Source organism: Festucalex cinctus, chromosome 1 (assembly GCF_051991245.1).
Source record: "Festucalex cinctus isolate MCC-2025b chromosome 1, RoL_Fcin_1.0, whole genome shotgun sequence".
In the NCBI taxonomy this organism is placed as follows: Eukaryota; Metazoa; Chordata; class Actinopteri; order Syngnathiformes; family Syngnathidae; genus Festucalex; species Festucalex cinctus.
The window spans coordinates 19,769,143-19,793,196 of record NC_135411.1 but is presented as its reverse complement, the minus strand read 5'-3'; the positions used below and the strand labels follow the sequence as shown (position 1 = coordinate 19,793,196).

The 24,054-nt window shown below is 38.1% G+C and overlaps 2 protein-coding genes across 8 annotated transcripts; both read right to left on the bottom strand.

Moving 5' to 3' along the window:
• Window positions 1–57: 57 nt before the first annotated feature.
• ipp (intracisternal A particle-promoted polypeptide) lies at window positions 58–7,265 on the bottom strand. 5 transcript variants are annotated; one of them, XM_077521200.1, is made up of 11 exons: window positions 6,988–7,265; window positions 6,744–6,775; window positions 6,385–6,655; window positions 6,085–6,296; window positions 5,559–5,778; window positions 5,312–5,482; window positions 4,516–4,683; window positions 4,300–4,437; window positions 2,975–3,097; window positions 2,625–2,845; window positions 58–1,009 (listed from the first exon to the last, which is right to left on the bottom strand). In XM_077521200.1, exons 2-11 carry the CDS (start codon window positions 6,753–6,755, stop codon window positions 785–787), a joined length of 1,761 nt encoding a protein of 586 aa, XP_077377326.1. In that variant the 5' UTR covers window positions 6,756–6,775; window positions 6,988–7,265; the 3' UTR covers window positions 58–784. The 5 variants fall into 5 exon arrangements, with proteins under 5 accessions (XP_077377326.1, XP_077377317.1, XP_077377297.1 ...); XM_077521191.1 differs by having other exon boundaries at window positions 6,984–7,264; XM_077521171.1 differs by having other exon boundaries at window positions 6,385–6,775; window positions 6,984–7,264.
• A 7,016-nt stretch (window positions 7,266–14,281) lies between these two features.
• Window positions 14,282–23,201, bottom strand: LOC144018690 (phosphatidylinositol 3-kinase regulatory subunit gamma-like). 3 transcript variants are annotated; one of them, XM_077521144.1, is made up of 10 exons: window positions 22,851–23,201; window positions 20,861–20,972; window positions 20,669–20,767; window positions 20,393–20,573; window positions 19,941–20,057; window positions 17,062–17,204; window positions 16,812–16,988; window positions 16,638–16,712; window positions 16,363–16,533; window positions 14,282–16,258 (listed from the first exon to the last, which is right to left on the bottom strand). In XM_077521144.1, the coding sequence occupies exons 1-10, from the start codon at window positions 22,903–22,905 to the stop codon at window positions 15,985–15,987; spliced, it is 1,404 nt and encodes a 467-aa protein (XP_077377270.1). In that variant the 5' UTR covers window positions 22,906–23,201; the 3' UTR covers window positions 14,282–15,984. The 3 variants fall into 3 exon arrangements, with proteins under 3 accessions (XP_077377270.1, XP_077377285.1, XP_077377277.1); XM_077521159.1 differs by lacking the exon at window positions 22,851–23,201 and adding an exon at window positions 22,442–22,716; XM_077521151.1 differs by lacking the exon at window positions 22,851–23,201 and adding an exon at window positions 21,072–21,880.
• Between the last annotated feature and the right edge of the window lie 853 nt (window positions 23,202–24,054).

The window sequence follows — 24,054 nt, the reverse complement described above, 5'->3', positions numbered from 1 at the left end:
AAGATAGAATCTTTTAACAAATAAAGATGATGATGCACCTTGAACACAGCAAAAGTGTTTGGTTTATACTGTATGTATTTTGTTGTCAATTTTCAGAATTCACTCCTCTATAGGTCACTTGAATGGAAATATAATATGGCGAATCTTTAGTCAGGTTGATAAGGGGTAGAGTGGAAGGAAATGCTGACATTTTTCAGTTGAACCCAAAGTGGAAAAAACACTGGGCAAGTAATATGACATTTCCGCCAACAAAACACTTCAATTCATTATAGTATGAACAAAATTCAGTAGTAACAGCACATGCTTTGCAACCTCAGTGTTTTTTTCCAGGTATCACAAAGACCATGAGTGTCAGCTAAAAATGGTTTGATAAAACTTTCAAGTAACACCACACACATTGTTGACATATTTGAAGAAAGTGAAAGAAAGATAAAGAGAAAGTGGTTTCATATCTGATCCAAAAACAATGCACAGTCCTCTCTGGACAAAAGCCTTTCACAATACATGGGGGGTGGGGTTACCGGTAGCTAGTTATCAAAAAATTAAACGTGGTCAGTTGTACAATTTAAAACCATTAGGTGGGATTGCGAATAGAGAGACACATGATTTAGGCAGAAACAGTCAGGATACTTTTCCATCACATCAACTGTAACTTGAAAGAACACCTATTTCACGTATAAATAAATTAGATGCAGAGATGTGGAACAGGTGTAATCTTAAGGTGCATCTTTTGCTTTTGATGTGGGTCCATAAACAGTCAAGTGGAATTCTCCGCCTTAGGTGATCAGAGCACAGCCAAGCCACCATCACAGCGACTGGCGATCATGTTGCCAACTTCCGTCCAGGTGTCCAGGTGGGGGTCGTAAATCTCCACAGAGTCGATCGTCACGGGGGCTGAGAATGTTCTGCTGGCGGCCCTTCCGCCGACGGCGTACAACAACCCGTTAACTGCCGACACGGACGCCCCTGCGCGAGCTGTGGACATCGGGGCCACTTCTAACCACTTCTCCTGGGAAAAAAAACAAACAGGTGGGAACTATTCATCAATTTCCCAAATGGTTGATTTTATCTGTCTTAGTCACACAGGTCATGGCAGCCTAATCTGCAAAGTTTGGATGAAGGCAACTGGACATTTTTGTTGGTTGAAAACGTTTCAAAAGGTTTCTTCTTCCTCAGTTCTAAATTTCTTGTAGAGTGTTTTTTTTTTTTTTTTTTTTGGTTGCCCTGCGTGGCTAGTAAACTACTGTCCTGCTAACCAAATGGTTGTTCACTTGTCTGGTGGCAAAACACTATTCATTCATTCATTTCAGGGAGCAATCAACATCAACAAGATATCAATTTTTCCAAACAATACTCAACTAAACCTAGCCTGAAAAGGAGTGGGAGTTAGAATAACTTATTAAGTCCCACCCCCTATCTCATTAATATCAAGCTTTGGAAACAAATGTAGCTACTTTCCTGCAAGCTTGCTGTAAAACCAACAACGGTTTCCACCTATTTTTATTTGAATTTTCAAAAATTGCAAAAAATAGACCTGTGAATGGTTGAAAATGCTAGGGGGAAAAAAAGGCTTAAATTTGCAAAATGCTTAAAAGGTGAATTTTCAGCATAGCTAAAATAAAATCTAAGTTTATTAAATAAATAAATTAATTAAAAAACGCAGTAATGTTACGTATTTTTCCGTTTATTATATACGTTTTTTTGTTTTGGTATGATTTTTACATTATTATAAATGCTTTTACATTCATCAAATGTTCTTTTTTTCATTTACATTAATTTTTTCTCATTAAAAGTATGTTTTTAAATTTACTTATTTCAGCATACAGCACAATATATATTTTTTTCATTTATTATATAATTTTTTTTTTCGTTTTTGTATGATTTTTAGTTTATTGTGAATGCTTTTTCATTCATCATTTGCTTTGTTTTTTTCATTTAAATTATTTTTTTCCCATTAAAAGTATGTTATGTTTTTTAATGAACTTGTTATACAGCAGAGTATTTTTTTTCTATCTCCGGAATGCAATGCTGTGGAGCGACGGGACAAACACCGTTAGAAAGGTCGCGTTGAGACAAACCCGTGGATGCCCGTACGACCCCGGTCAGACGTAGGGTTCAAGAGATACGGCTGGGCAAAAACCAAACACATAAACAAACCAAAACGCATGTTGTGAAAAAAAGCAAACAAACAAAAAAAGTACTCTGTAAAAAAAATCTGAGAAACAGCAAGGCCTCAAAAGATGAACCCGCGATAAAACGAGGGAAGACTGTAAATAGCTTTGAAAACAGGTTTCCTGAATAAACGATGATAGGACTGCCCGTTGTGACAAGTTATTACGTCAAATGTACATATGGGGTAGATGCCACAGACTTCAGACTTCAGACTTCCGGGTTCCACACATCAGCCACTTCTGGCCGTGTTCCAACACTCACACCCAACTCTGCGCCGATTTTGTCCAGGTGACATATCCTCAGATATAAATAGAGACTCCACACATAAAATTTTGATCTGAAGTAAAACGTCTTCACCAAGAAAAGTCCAGTTGCCTCAATTCAACTTTTTTTTTTGGATACATGTATAGCATATTTTGCCTAAGAATAAAGTCGAGTTGTCACAAAGTTACCTGCTCAGGACAATATTTTTCCACCGTCTCCAAAGCACCCACAGCCTCATTCCGACCACCCACTGCGTATATACAGTTGTTGAGGCAGGCCACGCCCACATACGCTCGACGCGTAAGCATAACGGGCAAGGCGCTCCAGCGACGGCTGATGGGATCGTAGACCTCAGCTGAGCACAGCTCCGTGCCTTCATCGCTGATTCCTCCAATCACGTAAATAAAACCTGAAAAAAAAGAAACCATTAGTGGAGAAACGTTCCAAGATGAGACAAATCTTGTCTTAATGGGTAAATGGATGTTGTGGCCTTCAGGTTGCACATCAAGTTTGCATGAGCAAAGAGACAGTAACACACCTTGTAGCTCGCAGCAACCAAAATAATAGCGAGGAACCGCCATGTCGCCGATGACCTCCCACTTGTTTTCCTCTGGGTCGTAACGTTCCATTGTACTCCCGATCTCCGAGCCAATCCATCCACCTAGATAGGGAATCATTTTAAACGAGTATTTCAGTATTTATTTTCAGTATTGTTTATTATACTGGTTGGTTATAATACCTCAAAGGTGAATTTAGGGCTGCTCGATTACGGAAAAAATAATATAATCACGATTATTCAACTGATTATTTTTTTGGGTACAAAACAAGAAAATGTTTTAGCATTTAAAAATATTAAAAAACAAAACACTAATTAAGTTCCTTTTGGGTCAAACAGAATTTATGATAATATATATTTATAATAATATTTATTTATTTATGTTGGGAAATGAAGCTGAAGCTTGTGCACTGTGCAGTAGTACAATCATTTATTTTTTGGTTCAAAACAAGAAAATGTTTACACATTTAAAAATTTTAAGACCAATGAAGAAAAAAATAGAAACACTATAATTTGCAATAATATCTATTTATTTATTTATGTTGGCAAGTTAGAGTGCAGCATGTGCACTGTGCAGTAAGACAATTTTTTGGTACAAAACAAGAAAATGTTTACAAATTTAAAAATATTAAGACCAACAAAAAAAATAGAAACTACAATTTGCAATAATATATATTAAAATATTTATTTATGTTGGCAAGTTGGAGTGAAGCATGTGTACTGTGCAGTAAGACAATTTTTTAGTACAAAACAAGAAAATGTTTACACATTTAAAAATATTAAGACCAATTTAAAAAAAAAAAAAAAAAGAAAGAAACACCATAATTTACAATAATATATATTTATAATAATATCTATTTATTTATGATGGCAAGTTGGAGTAAGTAAGACATTTTTTTTTGGTACAAAACAAGAAAATGTTTCAACGTAAAAAACAAAAAATATTGAGAAATAAAATTATTTGAAACACGAGAATTATGCAAGTTCCTTTTAATTTGTTATTTTGAATTTTAAAAAAAGGTGCAAATGTATACATTTAAATAACTAAATTTTTACAATTATGCTGATTTTTGTAATTGCGCAGTGTAAGAATTCCATCCATCCATTTTCTTAACCGCTTGGTCCTCACAAGGGTCGCAGGGGGTGCTGGAGCCTATCCCAGCTGGCTTCAGGCAGTAGGCGGGGTACACCCTGAACTGGTTGCCAGCCAATCGCAGTGTAAGAATTGAAATCGTAATTAAATTTTAATTGCACAGCCCTAGGTAAATTCATTTTATACTCTCCAACAATACTGTAATGACATTTACCAAGCGCATACAGTGCTCCATGGCAGGGGCAGACGCCAACTCCGCAGCGAGGGAAATTCAGAGAAGCCACAGCAGCCCACTGTTTGGTCACTGGGTCGTATCTCTCGGTGCAGTCGAAAATCATTGAATCTTTTTCTCCTGGTGAAGACACAAATTTAGTTTGAGGCTAAATTAATCACACCGATGATGTGACATTTTTGGTCTCAGCTTCCTCACCTCCCACCACGTAAATCATGCCCTCTAGCACTGCTACACCCAACCCACTGCGAGCCCGATGCAGGGATGACACCGTGGTCCAGTACTGGTTGAAAGTGTCGAAGCGCTCCACGCAACTTAACGCTCTGCTGTCACTCCACCGACCACCCTGTAAACGAGTGTAGCCTCCTGAAAAAAACAAACAAAAACAAAAAATAATAATCTAAATTCCTTCACATAACAAAGCAAATACGACTTTAAAACAGTACCTATGGTAGGGATAGACCGATTATCTGCCGGGCCGATTATCGGTGCCGATATTTGGCAGTTTCACAAATATCGGTATCGGCCTTTTGACCAATCTGATGGCCAATAAAGCGGGTATTTTGAACACATTATGATAATTTTTCACCTTCTGCAAAAATCTTTTGAAACTTTTTATGAATCGTGTTGAAAACCCCAAATTTGCTATGTTTACATTCATTTTTTGCACAGTGAAATACAGGAACTTTTCATTCTTGGATCTATTTCAATTTCCACTTTATAAATAATGATGCTGACACTGGGAATTCCCTACAAAAAGTAAAAAAATAAATAAAATGTTGAAACTCCCTGCATTTTTTTAAATATATTTTTTAAACAAAGCTGTCAATATTGTTTAAAATTAAAAGAAAAAGTACTTTTTAATTTTTACACTAATATTTTCTCTTCTACAGCAAATAAATATCGGCTTGAAATATCGGTTATCGTTCTCCTTGACTACTAATAATCGGTATCAGTATCGACCTTGAAAAAGCCATATCGGTCTATCACTAACCTATGGCATAAACGTATTTCCTGGCTTTTCTTCTCGGTCTCATCTTGACTTGGTGTAGTTGGCTGTGCAGCTTGTCTTTTGGAGACTTTGCCACCTCAATGTACTCCTTCAAAAGGGTCTGCAGTGCCACCCTCAGGCTGAAGTCAGTCATGCCTTGATTAAAATGAGCAACTTAAATTTGAATCAATTTTAAAACTGAAAAGAGGACATAAAAAGAAGTGTGCAAACGTTAAAAGTGCCCTCTCACCCTCTATGTACTTGAACAGTCTCTGTGGAGAAAGTAAAGGGAAGCGCACTGGCTCCAACACCTCAACCACGTATTTTTTCCTCTTCGCCACATCTTGGAGAACCCATTCCATGGCCGCAGTAAACACCTGGTACTCATCCTCAATTCTCAGCTCTTCACTTCTTAGAAGCTTTACAATCTGATCCTTTGAGAGGTCCCTGAACTCATCACCAACACAAGCCTAATGGGAAGCAAATGATGGAGGCTGACTAAATGAAGATGATAATTAAGGGCAAAAGCACTCTTCGTTAACAAAAGAGTTGTGAAGAATACATTTTTTTTTTTTTTTTTGCTAACCTCATGGGGGGGAAAAAAAAACTCATGTTGTGTTAAATTGTCCAGAAGTGTGACTATGTGCTGGGGTAGGCTTCAGTTAACGGTACAGAAAATCGATGGCTGATTCATCTATTTCACATAACAGGGTGAACAATAACTGTAACATCAAGAGGGAAAAATAAACCAATATGATCAATCAAGTGTTTCATACCTCCAGGAAGTGAACATGGATATAATTCTCGGCAAACTCCAGCAATTCCATGCAGGCAATCTGCTCCAGGAACTGAAAGATGCCCACACAATTGGATGGATCCATGTGGCCCTTGAGAAACTCACCGCAGATGGAGACCACCTCGTTCAACTGCAGCATATCTGCTGCCAACATCAGTTCTTGAACATTCTCCACTGTCACATTGATCGTGCCTAAACAGAAAAGGGAGCACATTTTCATTAAATAAACTGCTGGAGAGTTTTAGAAAATAATGCCGTGTCTGTCAGACTCAAAAAATACCTGTATAAACAAATTCCAACAAAACCTCAAAGACGTCAGTATCTACTCCCAGAATCTCCACCTCTTCTTTATCAGCCTCGCTCATCCCTCCAGAGAAGAGAGCTGAAAAGTATGGGCTGCTAGCAGCGAGCACCAGCCGGTGAACTTTGAAGACTCGGCCGCCGACCCTCAGTCGCACATCACAGAAGTCTGTGCGGAGCCTCATTTTGTTCAACTGGGCCAGGATGAGCCTTGCGTAGCGGTCTGAGCCCAACAGAGCCTGCTCAGAAGCCTGGGTTGCCATGACAGTAGCTGCATCACCATCACAAATGGATGCTGACACACATTTGGTGGAGGACATGACAGCTGAGATAGCTTACCATGTGGTCCATTATTTCCAAAACGTTTGCTTCTACATAAACACAAAACAGACACAAAAGAAGATGCCTTGAATACAAATTTACACATTCGTGTATCAGACAAAACGGATACCTGAATTTGTTGAGCTAATACACAACAAAGATTTGGTATATTTTCCCGCTAAACGTTGAAATATAATGAAAAATAATACGGCGACATGATGTTACTTTGCAATCGCTACACGATAGATAATAACCCACTTGCCACTGCTGTTAGCAACCGAAGTGAAGATAGTTTTATGTTGGATATTCGATAGACATTCAGGCTCCGGGGCCGCCGCCTCTACGGTGATAAGCTCCGGGAGAACTCCTTTATGACATCGGAGTCAAGCCAAAAACGTTTTGTGTTACCCTTTTTCACACTTCCGCATTTTGTGCCAGGAAATACGCAAACGTTGCGTTTTGCGACTTCCGGTGTCATTCACCGCGAACGGTGCAGGCGAAAAATAAAAGCCACTGTATCCACTGACTGTATCATGCTGATACTGAGATGCTCTTCTTGTGTTTAAACTGCAAGCAAACGTAACCTTGCTCTGCAAGCTGAATTCTCGCGGTATTTGTGAGTTCACAAACTCCCGATAATGTGAAGAACTCCCTTGAGTGACTCACAATTATCAATCTGGCTATTGCCAGGTTAACACTTTATTGCAGTCGATCAGAATCGATTACTTTAGTCTAGGAGTCAATCCCCAGTGACACAATCTTTTCGGAGCTAGCGGGGCATAATTACGGTATTTGTTCATTGTGTCAAATCTTAACGATGTTATTTTAGTAACGCCCCGCATAGCTGTTCATTATCATGTTTTTTCATTTGGTTCTTTCACACTTCATTGGACAGTATAAAATGCAACGCCAGGTGGCAGTGTTGCGCGTAAACAAAAGTGTAAGAAGAACAAATGTTGGAAAGTGCGAGAAGAAGTTGAATCCTTGACAACACCCCAAAAGAAACCGTCCTTATGTTTTATGTTGTAACATTTTTACCTCATTGTTTATTTTGGACATTGCTGGCATTCCATTTAACTAAACTTAGCTCTTCTTCTGCAGACTTAACCACTTCCACAGGCTTCTAGTCTGTATTAGTCGTGCAAATGTAAAGTTGCAAAGAATACATACTTGTTACTGTATGCTTAAAAAAATGCTAAATAGTTTTTTGTTTTAGAATTGCCCTTTTACCTTGTGGTAGACACTGTGATATCTATTTTAATCAATATTACAGATATATAGTGAAGATTATTTGTCACATCTATATGATTATTTTTAATTATTTAATTAATTAATATTAATTAATATTTAATTATTTCTGGATTGGCTCCAGCAGCCCTGTGACTTTTCTTAAACACACACACACACACACACACACACACACACATACAAAAAAAAAAAAAAAAAAAAAAAAAAATCCAATTACCAGTATATATCTTTATGTTTTAGCGTTCAAGGGAGCGCTAATACTTTTGCAAGGCACTATGTGTCCCGCAATCAGCTGGTGGCCAGTCCAGCCATTCAGAAAAGTTTATTCGTCCCATGGGGGCATAGAAACTGAAAAGATGTCAAACAAACTTGAGTGTCTCCATGCTCCCAGTCAGTGTCAAATGTAAATTTAAAAATGTCATTATTTTATATCAATTGTCAAAGTGAGGTTTATGATTATTATAATAATCTTTTAGGGTTGGTTAGCAATTGTCCCCATGACAAGAAGCAATGTACTTTATTTTAATTCATTTGACTGTCATAATTAAACTATATGGACTTGAGGGGTTTGGTCTGAGTGTCCTTTTGGTTTCAGTGCTGATCAGGCAATGTTGAAAGATGAATGCCTCTCTCACCCTCTCATCAGCCTCCATTGAGTGAACAGGCTCTGATGCTGGATATTTTAATCATATTATTTTTAGCAGTTGGGAGATGATTAGTGCTGTTTTGCAATTCAAGAGTTGTTTCTATGTAATGTGCCACAAGGCTTCCATTCAATCAAGAAGAGATGCAACATATTACGGCCAAGGAATACGCTTGGTTTCTGGATGTTGGACATACAATTAAAACACATTCAGACATTTAAAATACAAAACATCATTATACAGGGAAAAAGGCCAGAAATAATTCTGACATTACCAGTGACTTTCATTATTTGTGTAGTTTATCTTTCATCAATGATACAGGTTTTGGGAAAAGGCAGATTTTGATGTAAAAAACAAAACAAAACAAAACAAAAAAAACAAGTGAATGTGGTACATCCAACCGAATATTTAAATAATAATAATAATAATAATAATAATAATAATAAAAGCCCTTTATTTCAGATTACACTTTTCACTTTCACTTTGCAACTTTTTTTTGTCTGCCATGGGTGCAATCATTTTTTCCACTGATCTTCCTGTCAAGTTTCATTATATCCTCGCTAACGTGATGATGGGGGGAAAAATGACTTTCTCGCAGAATTTCATGAGGTTAGAGGGAAAAAAAATAAATAGTGTGAGGTCCATTCTATGGAAAGTGGTTACCATAATTATCATTCTTATATATGTATATATATATATATATATATATATATATATATATATATATATATATATATAAACCCAGACAAACAAACAAAAAAAAAAAAAGAAAAAAAAAAGCAGTTTGTCTGGCTTTCCGTTGGATCCCTGTGCTCTGTGAGACTTTGTCTCCACCGTGCAGGAATGAAAACATCATGAGATTTAGTTTTATGGGAACAGATAATAGATTAGTTTGTTGAAAAAATAATTACATTCTGTGAGGTTTTAGTTTTTTTTTAATTAGGCTCATAGACTGTGTTGAAAGGACTAACTGTGCTGCTATAAGCTCAAATTAAAAAAAAGAGTTCGCCATGCAGAGGAATGGACAAGTGTACTTCCAACTGACAGTCCTGTGACACTGCACCATGGGCACTTGATCTTTTTTTCTAATCAATTTCAAAGCTGAACTTTAGCAAAGAGATTGGCAGACAGATTGTTGCATGCTTTAAACTTTTATTTGTGTGCACTCAAATCAGTTATAGGACGTTATCTGTACACAAGTCTTTAAAGGGGAAGTCAACCCAAAAAAAATTCTTATTTATTTATTTTACAATAATATGTTCTATGCAGCCCCACTAGTCTAAATATGGTATTCTGGTTGATATTGTGTTAGTGGAATATGAGTTAAGCAGCAAAATCCAGCCGTTTTTATCCATCTCAGGGGGCGGCCATTTTGCCACTCAACTGAAGATGACATCAATGTTTCTCACGTCTCAGGTAACAACCAATCACAGCTCAGCTTCAGAAAGCAGGTGAGCTGCGATTGGTCGTTGCCTGAGCCCTGAGCAACTGTGATGTCATCTTCAGTGGACGGCAAGTAGCAAAATGGCCGCCTCCGTGATGGATAAAAAAAATAGCTGGATTTTGCTGCTTAACTCATATTCCACAAATGTAATGTTAATCAGAATGTCATGTTTAGACTAGTGAAGTTACATATAACATATTGATGTTAAGAAATGTTTAAGTTTGACTTACACTTTTAAAAAAAGTTGCTTAAAATTGAAATTTGTATATCTATTATTGTTTATGGACAATATAGATACATTTTGGGAGTAAAATTGGGGTAAAAAATAAAGTTTGTCCCTCCTATACAGCTGTAATAGCTTCAACTCAATTATGCAGTGTGTGCGAATTTTTGTCTATTCATCCAAAAAGTCGAAGGTCACTGAGGTTGGACAAGAGGGCCTGGCACACAGTGTCTGGGCTCTGTGACGACCAGTCAAGTTCTCCTAAACCAAAGTGATCTAACCACGCCTTTCTGTACCTTGTTTTGCCACAGTGGTGTTCGAACATAATCATACTGGAAAGGAGAGGGACCTTACACTTCCTCTGCCCGCAATGTTGGAAGCATAGAATTGCCCAAAACATCTTGGTAAATGAAGAACAGGGATTCCGAGGAAACCACGGGGCCTAGTGCAGCCATTGAATTGCGGATTTGTTTTTTGTTCCAGACAAGCCTATCCTTGTGTCTTCCCTTTCACGCTGTGTCTTGTATGGACTTTCGCTCATGTGGCTTGAACTTGTCACACAGTGATGCTGATATTTAGCCTACTAGAAAACTGGAATGTACAGTTTTGGCAACAGATAACCTGATTTAGTGTCACCTTTAATCAGTGTGACATGAAGCTCTTATTCAAACACTGTGGTCCAAAACATCCAGCCATCCATCCATTTTCTTGACCGCTTAGTCCTCACAAGGGTCGCCAGCCAATCACAGGGCACACAGAGACGAACAACCATCCACACTCACACGCACACCTAGGGACAATTCGGAGCGCCCAATTAACCTGCCATGCATGTCTTTGGAATGTGGGAGGAGACCGGAGTGCCTGGAGAAGACCCACGTAGGCACGGGGAGAACATGCAAACTCCACCCAGGAAGGCCGCAGCCTGGAGTCGAACCCGAGTCCTCAGAACTGAGAGGCGGACGTGCTAACCAGTCATCCACCCTGGTCCAAAACATATAGCTTTTATTTTTGCTTTTATTAAAAAATAAAAAATAAAAAAATTCTATGTTACTATACGTACGTAGATTATTCAGGTACACGTGCTGTATTTTATTATTAATTTTTCTGACAATGTTTTACTTTTAACCCAAGAAGTATGTTTTTTGGAATATGAGAGGAAGCTCAGAAATGTGAGGTGAATTTGCTAAACACTCTCCCCTGTGCCGCTAAGTATTGACAAAAACATTTTTTTTTTATCTTTGTACTGAAATATATACAGCTTCAGCCTGTATTTAATTTTGAGTTAAACAAATGGGTCCAGTTCGTTCTTCTACCAGTCTTTTTTTCTTCTAGTTTATTGAGTAGCAGGCAAGGGTCATCAGCATGGTGCCTGCATGGAAGCCCTCAAGGAACCCATAAGTAGCCTGTGGACATTTTCTAAAAATAAATAAATAAATAAATAAATAAATAAATAAATAAAAAATAAAATAAAAAATAGCTATTCAGTAGTGGCATTGTGATTTCCTTGGAACACTGTAAAAGTGATCATTTGAAAATTATATTTATAGAAGTAAAGTGTTGCATATTATTGATATTTCTTTCTTTCCTGCCTTGTTAAATTATGATTTTTTATTTTATTTTTATTTTTTTGTGGGGGCTCATTAGTGTCTGAAGTCTAATATAAATTAGTTATGAATCATAACATAATTAAAAATCATTTCACGTCTGTATCAAACTTGAAGCCCTTCAAACTGATTAGTAACCAATAAGTAGCAATGTTTTGTTTTGTTTTTTCGTTTTTTTTAAAAATGTTGGTAACCTGCTTACCTGTGAAGTACAGTACTTTCATTTAAGTGGACCAACTATGGCCAGTTAAATAAGTAAATGAGTTAAATATGTCCCTCATCTGCATATTTTATATAGAACCGATTATAGTAACATTGTTTTGAGCACTTGTTTTCTTTATAAAATAGTTTTATCCATACATCCAATTTAAAAAAAACAACCCTAATTATATTTTAAATATTTTGCAAACCTGCATAATATAACTAAAAAGAACAGTGCTTGTCATATAAAATAATAATAAATCAAAATAAAATAAATCACCACTGCCTAGGATGCCGTTCGCCCTCAACATGTTTTTATGCAAACTACTGTTAAACACAAGAAGTGTGAAGTGTATATTTGTATAACTACGGCCGTGTGTACTACGTCTTGTATGAGTAGATTCATCGTAAATGTGAAGCGTGTGTGTTGAATTCTTTAGTTTACTCTTTGCTCGGACAGGTAAGCAACAAGGACTGTCGTCCTCAGCCTATGAGCCAGCAGCTATATCGTGAGCTAATAAAAAAGGGGGAAGGCTAAAAAAAAAAAAAAATCCCACTATCGATCCTTCTTTCAACATAGCAACTGGCTCCGGATTGGATGACGCGCTTCAAGTTCTCGGCTACCCATTGGTTGAGAGTCTGGCCTGAACACGGAGGAATCGGACGGAGACAGAGAGGAGGAGTGACATGATTGGACGTGGCCGCACTGAATTCCTAAACCTATTTCCCTGAAAGCCTGTAAGTCATTTAATGGCCCCTCCACACAACATTTAAAGTGTGACAACAAAACTAATTCGCCCAACTGCTCCCTCAGTTCGGACTTGTTTAAATTGAGAACTTTGGAGCACGGGCGACTAGGGCGAGTTCATGTGCGTGTGCTGACAAATGAAAATGGCAATGAAAATGAAGGACGACGGAAATGGAGGAGGGGTATGTGTGTATTATTTTTGAGAGGAAAAGGGCGTGGGGGCTGGGTTTTTATTTCTTGAGGGAGGGAGCTTGGGGAAGAAATAGAGATGTAGTTGTGTTAGTTTAACTGCTGTGTAGGCAAGTTACTTTGGGAAGTAGCTAGGTTTGGGGGAATATTTCAGGTTGCAGGAAATGAAACGTTCATGGGACCAATGCAACATCTGTGAAAGTATTACATTCACATGAATCTTTACATGGAAAAAAACAAACAACAACAACAACAAAAACAGTTCTTCTCGTCTATCCCACACACCTCTCCACTTTCTCATTTTCTTTTTCAGAGAAGAATGACATCCACATGGTCCTTGTTATGGGACCTTTCCACCATCTATGTGCTGACACAGGTAGGGGTGAATAATCCATGGCCTGCAACTGAGGCTCTCCTCGAGTACATCCCTGCCCTCTTCACCTTAATAATCCCTGCCTAATGTGAACCTTATGTGAAGGCTGAAAGAGGCCACATGTTGTTCTTGGTCACAGTGGTGTCAACTGGGGACGTAGCCCTAATCAGTGGTCTCGATATGTCGGTGTTTGTACAAGTGCTTCTGGACTGATACCACTTGGGTTTATTTTAGAATATATTTTGTGTATGTTTTAAATTACAATTGCGTGTGATAAACTTCACTAAATGAAATTGAGGCTTCTCATTACATTCCAATGTTTACAAACTGTTTCATTCACATGATCTTTTCTTCTATCCTGAAATGAAATGATTGCATGTTCAAAATGATCCAGATTTTCTTCGAGTGAGATAATGCGGACATACCGGGCCGGGCAACAAGTTCCACAGCACATCCTGCTATTGTTTTTGTCACTTCCTTTCTCTTCCATCTGTCCACAGTATGTCCTCCTGAGCCTCTCTGCTGAACCCAGGGCCAAACTCATTGGAATACAATGGTTACATAAACTACAAATAGCTGCTATTGGGCCAAAACCTTCCATCTCAAAATGTGATCAGTTGGGTTTATATAAATCAATACTATTGATTAGTCCCCATGCGAATCTGTTACTTTTACAAATTAACCTAGTTTTAAATTTTGCTCTCGATCATGAAATTATGGTTTGATGACGCGTTTTTTTTTTCCCTGAAGGGGATGGTTTTTGAGTATATTCCACCCCGTTGCCAACTCAATGCTAGATGACCTAATACAATGTTTCAATCAAGCATGCTGTCCGTCTAAGACAAATGTTCTATGAAGAAAAAAAAACAGCACAAGATGGCATAAGATGACAAAACCCTCATCAGTTTATTGTCTTTCAGCAAGAAAACGTCAGGATCTCACATTGCTCAGCTTCACCCAAGGCATTTCCTCCATCCTCATCTGGAGTTTTTTTACTTTAAGAGGCTCACCCCAAGTCGGAACCTCAGAAATACAGTTCAGTTTTGTAGTACAGAGTTTTTTGTTGTTCACAAACTTGGAGAAAAAAAAATAAATGTGCCAAGTTAAACAGATTCCTTTGCGCCATTAGTTATGTAGGCTGCATGTCATGAAACACATTCATAGCTCTAGCAATGCCACAATTCAAGTAATGGAGGCAGGATACTTCTGGACCTCCTACTGTTCAAATGAACATTGGGGGCCATATCTTACCGACACCACCAAAGAGTGCATTTTTTGTGGCGCATGTCAACCATTCATAACAGCATAACCTTCACACCACCGTCACACATTGCAACAATAGAAATACTGTTGGATTGCACTTTCTTCAAGCTTTCATCTTGTGGCATGTTTGTAGAAAAAATATAGAATACAAAAAGCTTATACTTCTTCGAGTAACAGAATATAACATACAGTACTTCAGATTATGTTTTCATCAGCACATCAGCAGGTGTAGATAATTGCCCTAGGTTTGCCCAAATGCATTGATTGGGCAAAACACAAACAGGCATGTATTTTTGCTCGATCAAGTGCTTTGGTCAATGGGTATAACATTGAGTGAGTATGCTTTTATAATAGTTTCTACAGATGTTAATGCTACATAATATCCACTGTATGAATGGGGCAAATTGTCAAGATGCACCACAATTTTTCACATGTTCACAAGTGGTATTTACCCAGACAAAGGTTTGGTCCACCAAACCATGGTGACAGAAACAGCCTGTGTACAGCACCATTTTCTCCGCACTAAGAAGTAATAGTAGTAGTAATCTAATGTTTATGTAACCTATTGATTACTTTCCATAGCCGATTAAATTTTTTATTTTATTTTATTTTTTTTAGGCAAAATCTCTGGCAACATCGACGGAAGAGAATTAGGGCCAGTGAAGCGAGGGGGGGAGAAAAAAATAAAATAAAAAAAAAAGTTTGGCAGGATTCTCGCTTTATTCTCACGTGAATCTCAGGATTCCGACTTGAGAGCGAAAATTCTCACGTGAATCTCAGGATTCCGACTTGAGAGCGAAAATTCTCACGTGAATCTCAGGATTCCGACTTGAGAGCGAAAATTCTCACGTGAATCTCAGGATTCCGACTTGAGAGCGAAAATTCTCACGTGAATCTCAGGATTCCGACTTGAGAGCCAGAATTCTGAGAATAAAGTGAGAATCCTGCCGAAATTTGTTTTTGCTCTCTTCACTGGCCCTAATCATCTTCCGTAAACGTCAGCTCAGATTGTAGAAGTCACACAAAGATGCGGCATCTGCTGTCTGGGAGAAATTTAGCGGATGTCAACATCGCCACCAAATAACGTCCAACAAACAAACAACAACATATGAAGTACAATTTCTTTTCGGAAATATTTAACAGTCTCTTGAAAACTAAAATAATAGAAGCTGACATTCAAGTTCCGGTCCCACTTCAATCTGTGAAATTGCATTCACAAAAACTGATGGAATCACTTTTAGTGCAACATTTCAACAATGCACCTCGATGCAATCGTTCTCGCAGGATACAGTAAACACGTCCTTTATATAATCTCAGTTGGTCTACATTTCTGGAGCGGCCGGGGGCAGCCTCACTGTCTGTTTGGGAGTCTGTAAGAGTTTGTGCTCCTCTGCGTGTTGCGAAGGCAATGCGGTCGCTTTGGCGTGTACTGGATGGGACAGCCTCACATCCAGGGCGTCATTATGCTGCACCAAGGAGTGCAAGCGGTAGTGAAGGACAAGGTCTTTCAATGAGCAGTGGGCGTCGTAGGGCTCAGCAAAACCGTAACCATGTGGCGTGCTGTAGATCATGCAGTGCTTTACTTCTTCATTCACTCTGAAATTGAAAAAAAACAAAAACAAAGTCAGACATCAATGAGTGCCACACTAAAATATCAAGAGTTTCTCCATTGTCCACTAGTTATTGCTTAAGAAACTTACACAACCGAGCAGGCGTAGCAGCCTTGCTTGCTGCTCTCACGGATTAGGAATGTTCCGGGATCTTTCCCTTGAAGCATCTCTTCGGCCTGCGTCCTGCTCAGTTCGCCGACAAACCAATTTGACTCGTCCTGATGTGGTAAATTCTTCTCGTCTCCTTTCAACACGTATGTACTGCGAAAACAAAAAGTTAACTTTTATTTATTCATCTGCATCCAATTGACAGATTGTTCGGGTTTTTAATGACACTTTCTTTGAACGCTTCAGTTAATACGTACTCCTCAAGGCTGTCTTTGAGTATCCCGAGCCAGTCGTTTATGCGTTTCTGCCGTACACCTTTGTGATTGAGCCAGCTGCATGGCGAACACCAATAAAAGAAGTTAAACATTATCAATTTGTTCGATAAGATCGCAAGAAGTTATGACAACAATCTTCTACCTCAATATACTCACTTGAGATACTGATCTCTGATGTTGCGCAACTGGATTAGATCTGGCCGCAAACTGTTCATCTTTCTGTCGGTCTCTCTGTAGTCTTCTACCTGGCTTTGTAAGTCTTCTTCCAGATGAATCTTGCTGTCATAGATATCGCTGAGACGGCACTTCAGCTTTTCGTAGTTTATCAGAAAGCTAAAGCAAAGGAAGTGAAGGTCGGAATAACATTCCATGATTAGCATGCAAAGCGTATTAAAAGTAGCAGTACCTCTCAAGATCTTTGTCGGCTCCTTCGGATTGATTGTTCCTCTCAATTTCTTCCCCATAGCGCTCCTGTTCACGACACTGCTCCTCAAAGATCATCATTGTCTCGTTGAATGCCTCGATTGCCGTTTGTTTCATTTGGATCTCCTAACATCAGAGAATTTATCAGTTTAGAGGACATGAGTCAAATTGATTGATTTTAGCGGTAGGGCTGGGTAACGATTTCTAATTTCTAACTTCAGTTTGATTACATTTTTTCCCCCCGATTCGATTCACTTCAATTCAATCCGATATTGATTACTTATGGCACATCAATTCTTTTTAAATGTCAAGGACATGATAAAAACGCCACAAATATTACATTTCAAATGAAATTTTGCAAAGGCAGTAACTGGTCAAATGATATAGTTTAGTAATAAAAGTAACCTGTTATAATCAATTTAAGTGTTACACAAACATTAGCATCAGCAAGGATGAGATGAAAATATTTTCATAATCCTAATTCAATAATTATCAATATAAATAAAAAAAAGATTCTGAATTATCTTAAAGTGCTATAAGTCAGGCCTTTCATACATGTAAAAAAAAAAACACTTTAAAATTAATATGAATAGTAAATTTCAAGAAAAGATTAAAAAAAAAAAAAAAAAAAAAACTTTAAATGGATACTTGACTTCACGCAATTTTCAATAGCGAAAAGTTAATATTTTGTCCAGAATTTGAAAACGTCATTTTTTTCATGTACAATTAACTCATTCACTCCCAAAAACGTATTTATACGTTTTTTTTTTATTTTTTATTTTTTTTTTTTAATGCAAGAGCATACAGAAGGCTTTGGTGCAGCTTCTGACATGAAGAGGTGGCTTAAAACAATGGTAGTTACTACAAAAAATGGCCAGGAAGGGGCGGCAGAGTGAGATCAGCCAGGGCTATGTTGCAACAAGCTCTTTTTGATAGTGTTTTCACCTGGAATTTGAATATCAAGGAAACCTATCTGTATTCTAATGCTAATTGTTACAAAATGGAAACAGACACAAATCTATTTTTTTTTCCTGATGAAAGAAAAGACTAAAGGTTTCTTTTTGTAGGTTCCATGTTTTGATAGCAATAGAACACAATATTCTGTGGGCCTTGTAAAATCAGTCAAAATCCAGTATAATAACAGCTGGGAACAAAGGGGGTTGCTTCTGTGAAAATGGCTGGGTGTGAATGAGTTAATAGCTTTATAAACTATTTTTTCCACTTGCTGTCAACTGAAGATAACATCACCTGTGTCGAGGAAGTAGGTCACAAGCAATCATGCCTCACCTGTTTTCTGGGTTTGCTCAGCAAACTGAGCCATGATTGGTCGTTACCTACTTCCGCAGCACAGGTGATGTCATCTTCAGTTGACAGCTAGTGGAAAAATTGGTTTGTAAAGGTATTAATTGTATGTGAAAAAGTAATTAACTCATCCACTCCCAGCCATTTTCACTGAAGCAACCCACTTCGCTCCTGGCTGTTTTACTGGATTTTGACTGATTTTGCAAGGTCCACAGAATATTCTGTTCTATTGCTGTAAAAACATGGAACATACCAAAAGAAAGATTAGGTTTTCTTCTTTCATTAGAAAAAAAAAAAAAAAAAATTATATATATATATATATATATATATATATATATATATATATATATATATATATATATTAGGGGTGTGAATTGCCTAGTACCTGACGATTCGATTCGTATCACGATTCACAGGTCACGATTCGATTCGATACCGATTAATCCCGATACGAATGGTCACGATTCGATACCGATTAATCCCGATACGAATTTATAAGTCGATTGTTGCGATTTTTTTTCATTCATATTTAGAAAATACTAATCAGTAAGCTTGTAGAGTGTAAGATTTATATGAAAATGTATTATTTATTTATCTGAAATTTCAGTCTTATAGAGGTTGTAATCTGTTTCATGTTTGAACAGCATTAAAATAAAAATATTAAGGCTTAATGTGCCGTTCATATAACATTCTTCCATGCTCAAGGTGTGAATCCTAAAAAAAAAAAAAAAAAAAAAAAAAAAATCGATTCTGCCGATTATTGAATCGATTCGAGAATCGCGCGATGTAGTATCGCGATATATCGCCGAATCGATTTTTTTTAACACCCCTAATATATATATATATATATATATATATATATTTTTGTATCCGTTTCCGTTTTGCAGCAATTCGCATTAGAATATAGATAAGTGTCATCATTATTCATATTCCTGGTGAAAACAATGTCAAAAAGAGCTTGTTGCAACATGGCCCTTGCTGATGTCTTATACACTGCTGCCACCTGATGGTGATTTTTGTAATAACTACCATTGCTTTAAGCAACCGCTTAATGTCTAAAGCTGTATCAAAGCCTTCTGTATGCTCTAACATAAAAAAAAAATAAAATAAAAAATAAAAAAAAACAGTATAAATACGTTTTTGGGAGTGAAGGACAAACTATTAAAAAACATAAATACATTTTTGGGTTTGAAAAAGTTATCAAATTTATTATGGATAAAATATTAACCTTTTACTCCTGAAAATGGCTCAATAAGTCAAGTATCCCTTTAAAATTCTAGTTAATTTATGGGAAAAATTATTCCTGCAATTGGCTGGCAACCAGTTCAGTGTGTACACCGCCTACTGCCTGAAGCCGGCTGGGATAGGCTCCAGCACCCCTGCGACGAGTAAGCAATTAAGAAAATGGATGGAACAATTGGGTTTGAGAAAAAGGAAGGAAAAATAGAATCGATATTGATTACTCAACTTTTTTTAATTTTTTTTAATTTTTTTTAAACCCAGCCCGATTTAGCTCAGAGGCTTAGGACTACCAGCAGCCATTTGAACTTTAGTTATTACCTGTGATGTCTTAGTGAAAGCTTCATAAAGACGATCAAACTCCTTAGATTTCTCTTGATACTGACAATGGACCTCTTTCAACTTTCTTCCAGCAACATCAACACTGTTCTCCTTTGCCTGATGTGAAAACAAATATGATTTATAAAAGGTCAGGTTAGGCATTTACTTTATAAATCTTGTTAGAAATTCTACAATCAGTAGTGGTAATTGCATTTACAACACGTATCACAGCAAGCAAACATTTATGCAAAGGCTGTAGTTAAAAGGCAAGTTGGAATAAAAAGGGTAATTTAAAAATACAAAGCAAGTACTGTATTATTGAAATGTAATCATAAAACAAAAACAGGAATGAAAGTTGCTAAGTAGATAAAAAAAATTCCTCCCAATTGTGTTTTTTTTGCAAACTACTGACCAATGCTAATCTAAAGTCACAGTAACAGTTTTCTACTAACCTGTTGGAAGCGAGACACTGGATTTGTGAGCATCAAGTCCAATGTGGCGTTGTACTCAACTAATGGATGGTGCTGATAGTGCCAAATGAGCTCCACCACTGACGTGAATGTGAGTGGGTCCGAGAAGCCATACTTCCCATCTCGGTGATAAATCTTGATCAGTTTATTATGGCCATCTTTCCTGTTAACCACAATTTGTTGGATAACTTGGTGTCAAATAGATGACAAAACCAATTGACAATGCACTTCTCTGTCATTTTTCTGAACTCGTATTACCTTAACGTCAGCGTAAAGTCTCCCTGCAGCTTTGTGGATGCGTCCCGTACTAGGAAGGAGCCGTCAGGTGTGTCACGAAGCTTCTCGTTTACCTCGTCCCTGAGGGAAAATCAGTTAACGGATTAAACATGACGACAACGCATTGAAAAGCAATAGAAGTGGATATGTTCAAATTTGCCCCTGGTCTTTTACCTGGTTACATCTCCCCAGTACCATTCAGCATCCGGTAGCGAGTTGGACGGTGGGGAAAGGAAGTTATTGTTCATGGCGGAAGACATTGGCTTTGTTGACCTAGGAGGGAGAGCTGTTAGGCACAGAAATGAGAGAAAGTCATTGATTAGGAAAAATCTTAGAAATAGTTCTATCTTACAAAAAAATAAAAATAAAATCTAAAATCTCTTACAGATTATAAACAGAGATCATCCCACACCTCTCACTCACGCAAGTCTTGTCACAGCCTTGCCTGGTGGCTTGTCAGGGACAAGTCCAGGCATGTTTCCAAAAGATGTCACATGACAAATCATGACTGACACCCAAGGGGTAGTTGTTGCACGAGCTTGTGTTATGACTTATCACGAATGTCAATGTTATGTGAAAGTAGTCCTGCATTATATTTTCTGACTGCAATACTTGATGAACGGAATTGTTGGTGCTACAATGAAATATTCCAGACTAATTTGCAAATACTTGATTAGAACAAGTTTGGTACAGCATGACGTCATCATTGAGGTCTTGCCTTAAGCGCATAATACTCAACTAAGGTTTGACCACTGACTTTTAAATATTTTGACCAATCATGCTTAAATGGAGACGTCACAACTAAATTTACATTTTGAACTTCATGACCCATCTTTCTGTAATTACTGCAGTCTTGCAAATCCTCACAAGTTTTCCAACAGCCTTCAAAGAAAAGAACATCTGAGTTGGCCAGAAGTTTTAAGCGTTTTCCTAAGGATGAAAAAGGAGTGCAAACCGCATCAAGAGAAGGTGAGGGGCGATATATTTCACGTCAGGACAAAAGTGCCTTTCATGGGGCATTTGGATAGACGACAAGAGCTGCCTATGAGAGGAGAAAATGTGGGTTTCACCACCATCCGCTCTCTTTTTCTGACCTTAAAATAAACAAAAGTCAGGTGCAGCAGCAGCAGTTTTTTTTTTTTTTGGCAGGCTAAAAACCAAAAAAGCTGCTGCTGCTGGCTCCAGCAAAATTAAAACTGCACACCTTTCCTTTTTTCCCCCCCAATTTCCTGCCAAGAAATTTGTGTAGATTCCAACAGCCGCGTACCAGCCAAGTCATTAACCCTGAACTAAAGAAATGAATACATCACGATAAAGCCTGGTTTTGCTCCGTTGTAAACTGACTCTTTTGTAGGCGTCACTTATAGAGACAGTCATGCATGTCATGGTTAGTTTAGATGTCGTGTCATTATGTCTAGCGTTCGTGGCCAATGTCGTGTTTAGCTCTCCAGTTCTGAGTATGTACATCAACAATTATGGTGCAGTAGAATTCATGACAAGTTTTGCAAGTTAACGTTGTCCCCCCCCCCCCCCCCCCCCCCTCCAAAAAAACAAACAAACGAGTAGGCTGCAGTGTAATATAACGAGGGATAAGACAAAATAGAGGTGGAAAAAAATGGTTCACGCCAATGATGGCATGAGATGGGTCGTCTAGCCCGCTCGCCTCGAGCCTACTTTGCGAGCTAGCACTAATTAAGCACGGCTGGCTGCAGAGGAGAACAAAGCGGTCGTTTCATGCGGTGTCCATTGACGCACCACATTTCCTTCAAAATGTTCCCCGTGCCTTGTCATGGGTGTCCACTGGATCCTGACACGGTTTATGAGGTTTCGGCGAGACTCAACGGTGTTGCTTGTCGTGAATTCGTCATACGTGCTGGGACAAAAGAAAAGAGCCGAACCACTGCGCCTGATCCGCTGAGGTATTACGTAATTGGCAAGCGAATTGCGCTATGCATGCCTGGGCAATAGCACCGAGGAGGCGCAGCGCCCACGACTTGACCATTGGAACATTTTTTTTCCACACAAAAGTATATAATTTTGGCACATGTCAACCTGAACATTATTACCCCACTACGCAATTAAAGCTAAAAAACAAGTGAACGGGAGCTGACAGGCGATTTTAACCCCCCTAAAGACAGACAATGGCTGCAGTAGTTAGTATTACCTGGTGGTGCTGGATCCATCTCGATGTAGAATAAACCTTCAGGAGGATAAATCATTCCCGTTTCACAAGAGTAGTCCAGTTTGCTGTCGTTGTCTCAACGGAAAAGGGGCAGGAAAAAAAATGCACTTTTGTTCCTTCGCAACTAAGCCTAATTTCATCTACTTCAAATCAGCCTGCCCGTCCTAAAATTGATTCGACAAAAAGAAAATCCTCCTCGAAAACTCTGGTTACATAAAGCATCCAGTCAAAATAGATTCTGCCTGTGGACTTAGAAAGAGATGCGGATTGTCAACCTGCACCTCGTAACAATACCACGCAGTCAGCTCGCCTTTACTTCGTCTAGGAAGTCGAGCGACTTTAAAGGGCAGTTCCAACATCATCTTGGACGGGTCCAACCCGCTGTAACATTAGGGGAGTTATTTTCCAAATAGGCTTCACAACCACACGCAACACTCGTTGTTATATTTGTATTTGGCAATCAAAATCAAGCAGAAAACTTCAAAAACAACATGCCAAATAGAATTTTATGTTTCCAATTGTTACACCGTTTTAGAATTAATTTTACCCATAGACTGGAATGGTACGTTCCAGATCTTTTCATTCAGGTCCTCTCGAACTGCACTGTAACAGCTGAAAATGGCTTGAATGGCATGATTGAAAGAAAAAAATAATGTGTATTAAAATTATTAAATATAAATAATTATTTCATTGTTTTGTTTTAACATTCAAAACGACGAATTGCTGATGTTAGCAGTTATTTTCAAGTTGCTTCAAATGACTGTAAATAGCATTAACGTGACATCATGCTATGAATGTTGTTATAACCCAACAGTGTTTCAGCTTTTCTTAAGGTATCCAGGAAGCATTTGCTGTAGCTCTTTTGTCTCAGTAGTGATGGTGTCGCCTACGTAGTTCTCAAGTACGTGTTATATTCTTGTTGAGCTTGTCAAACATGTTCAGCAGCAAAATTGTCAGCGTTTGCGCATGTGTGTTTGTGAGACCACTTGTAATTATCGCTGAGATCATTTAGTTGAGCACACAAGTGGCATAGTTTTTACAGTGAGATGAAATGAGTACCTTGAAACAATAATGCATTTTACTAGCATGTTAGCATTAATGTATGTGTTCATGTCCAATGAATACAAGCATTGTCGTTCTCTCATGACACAGAATGACACGGTGCTGTAAATTTAAACAACCAGGG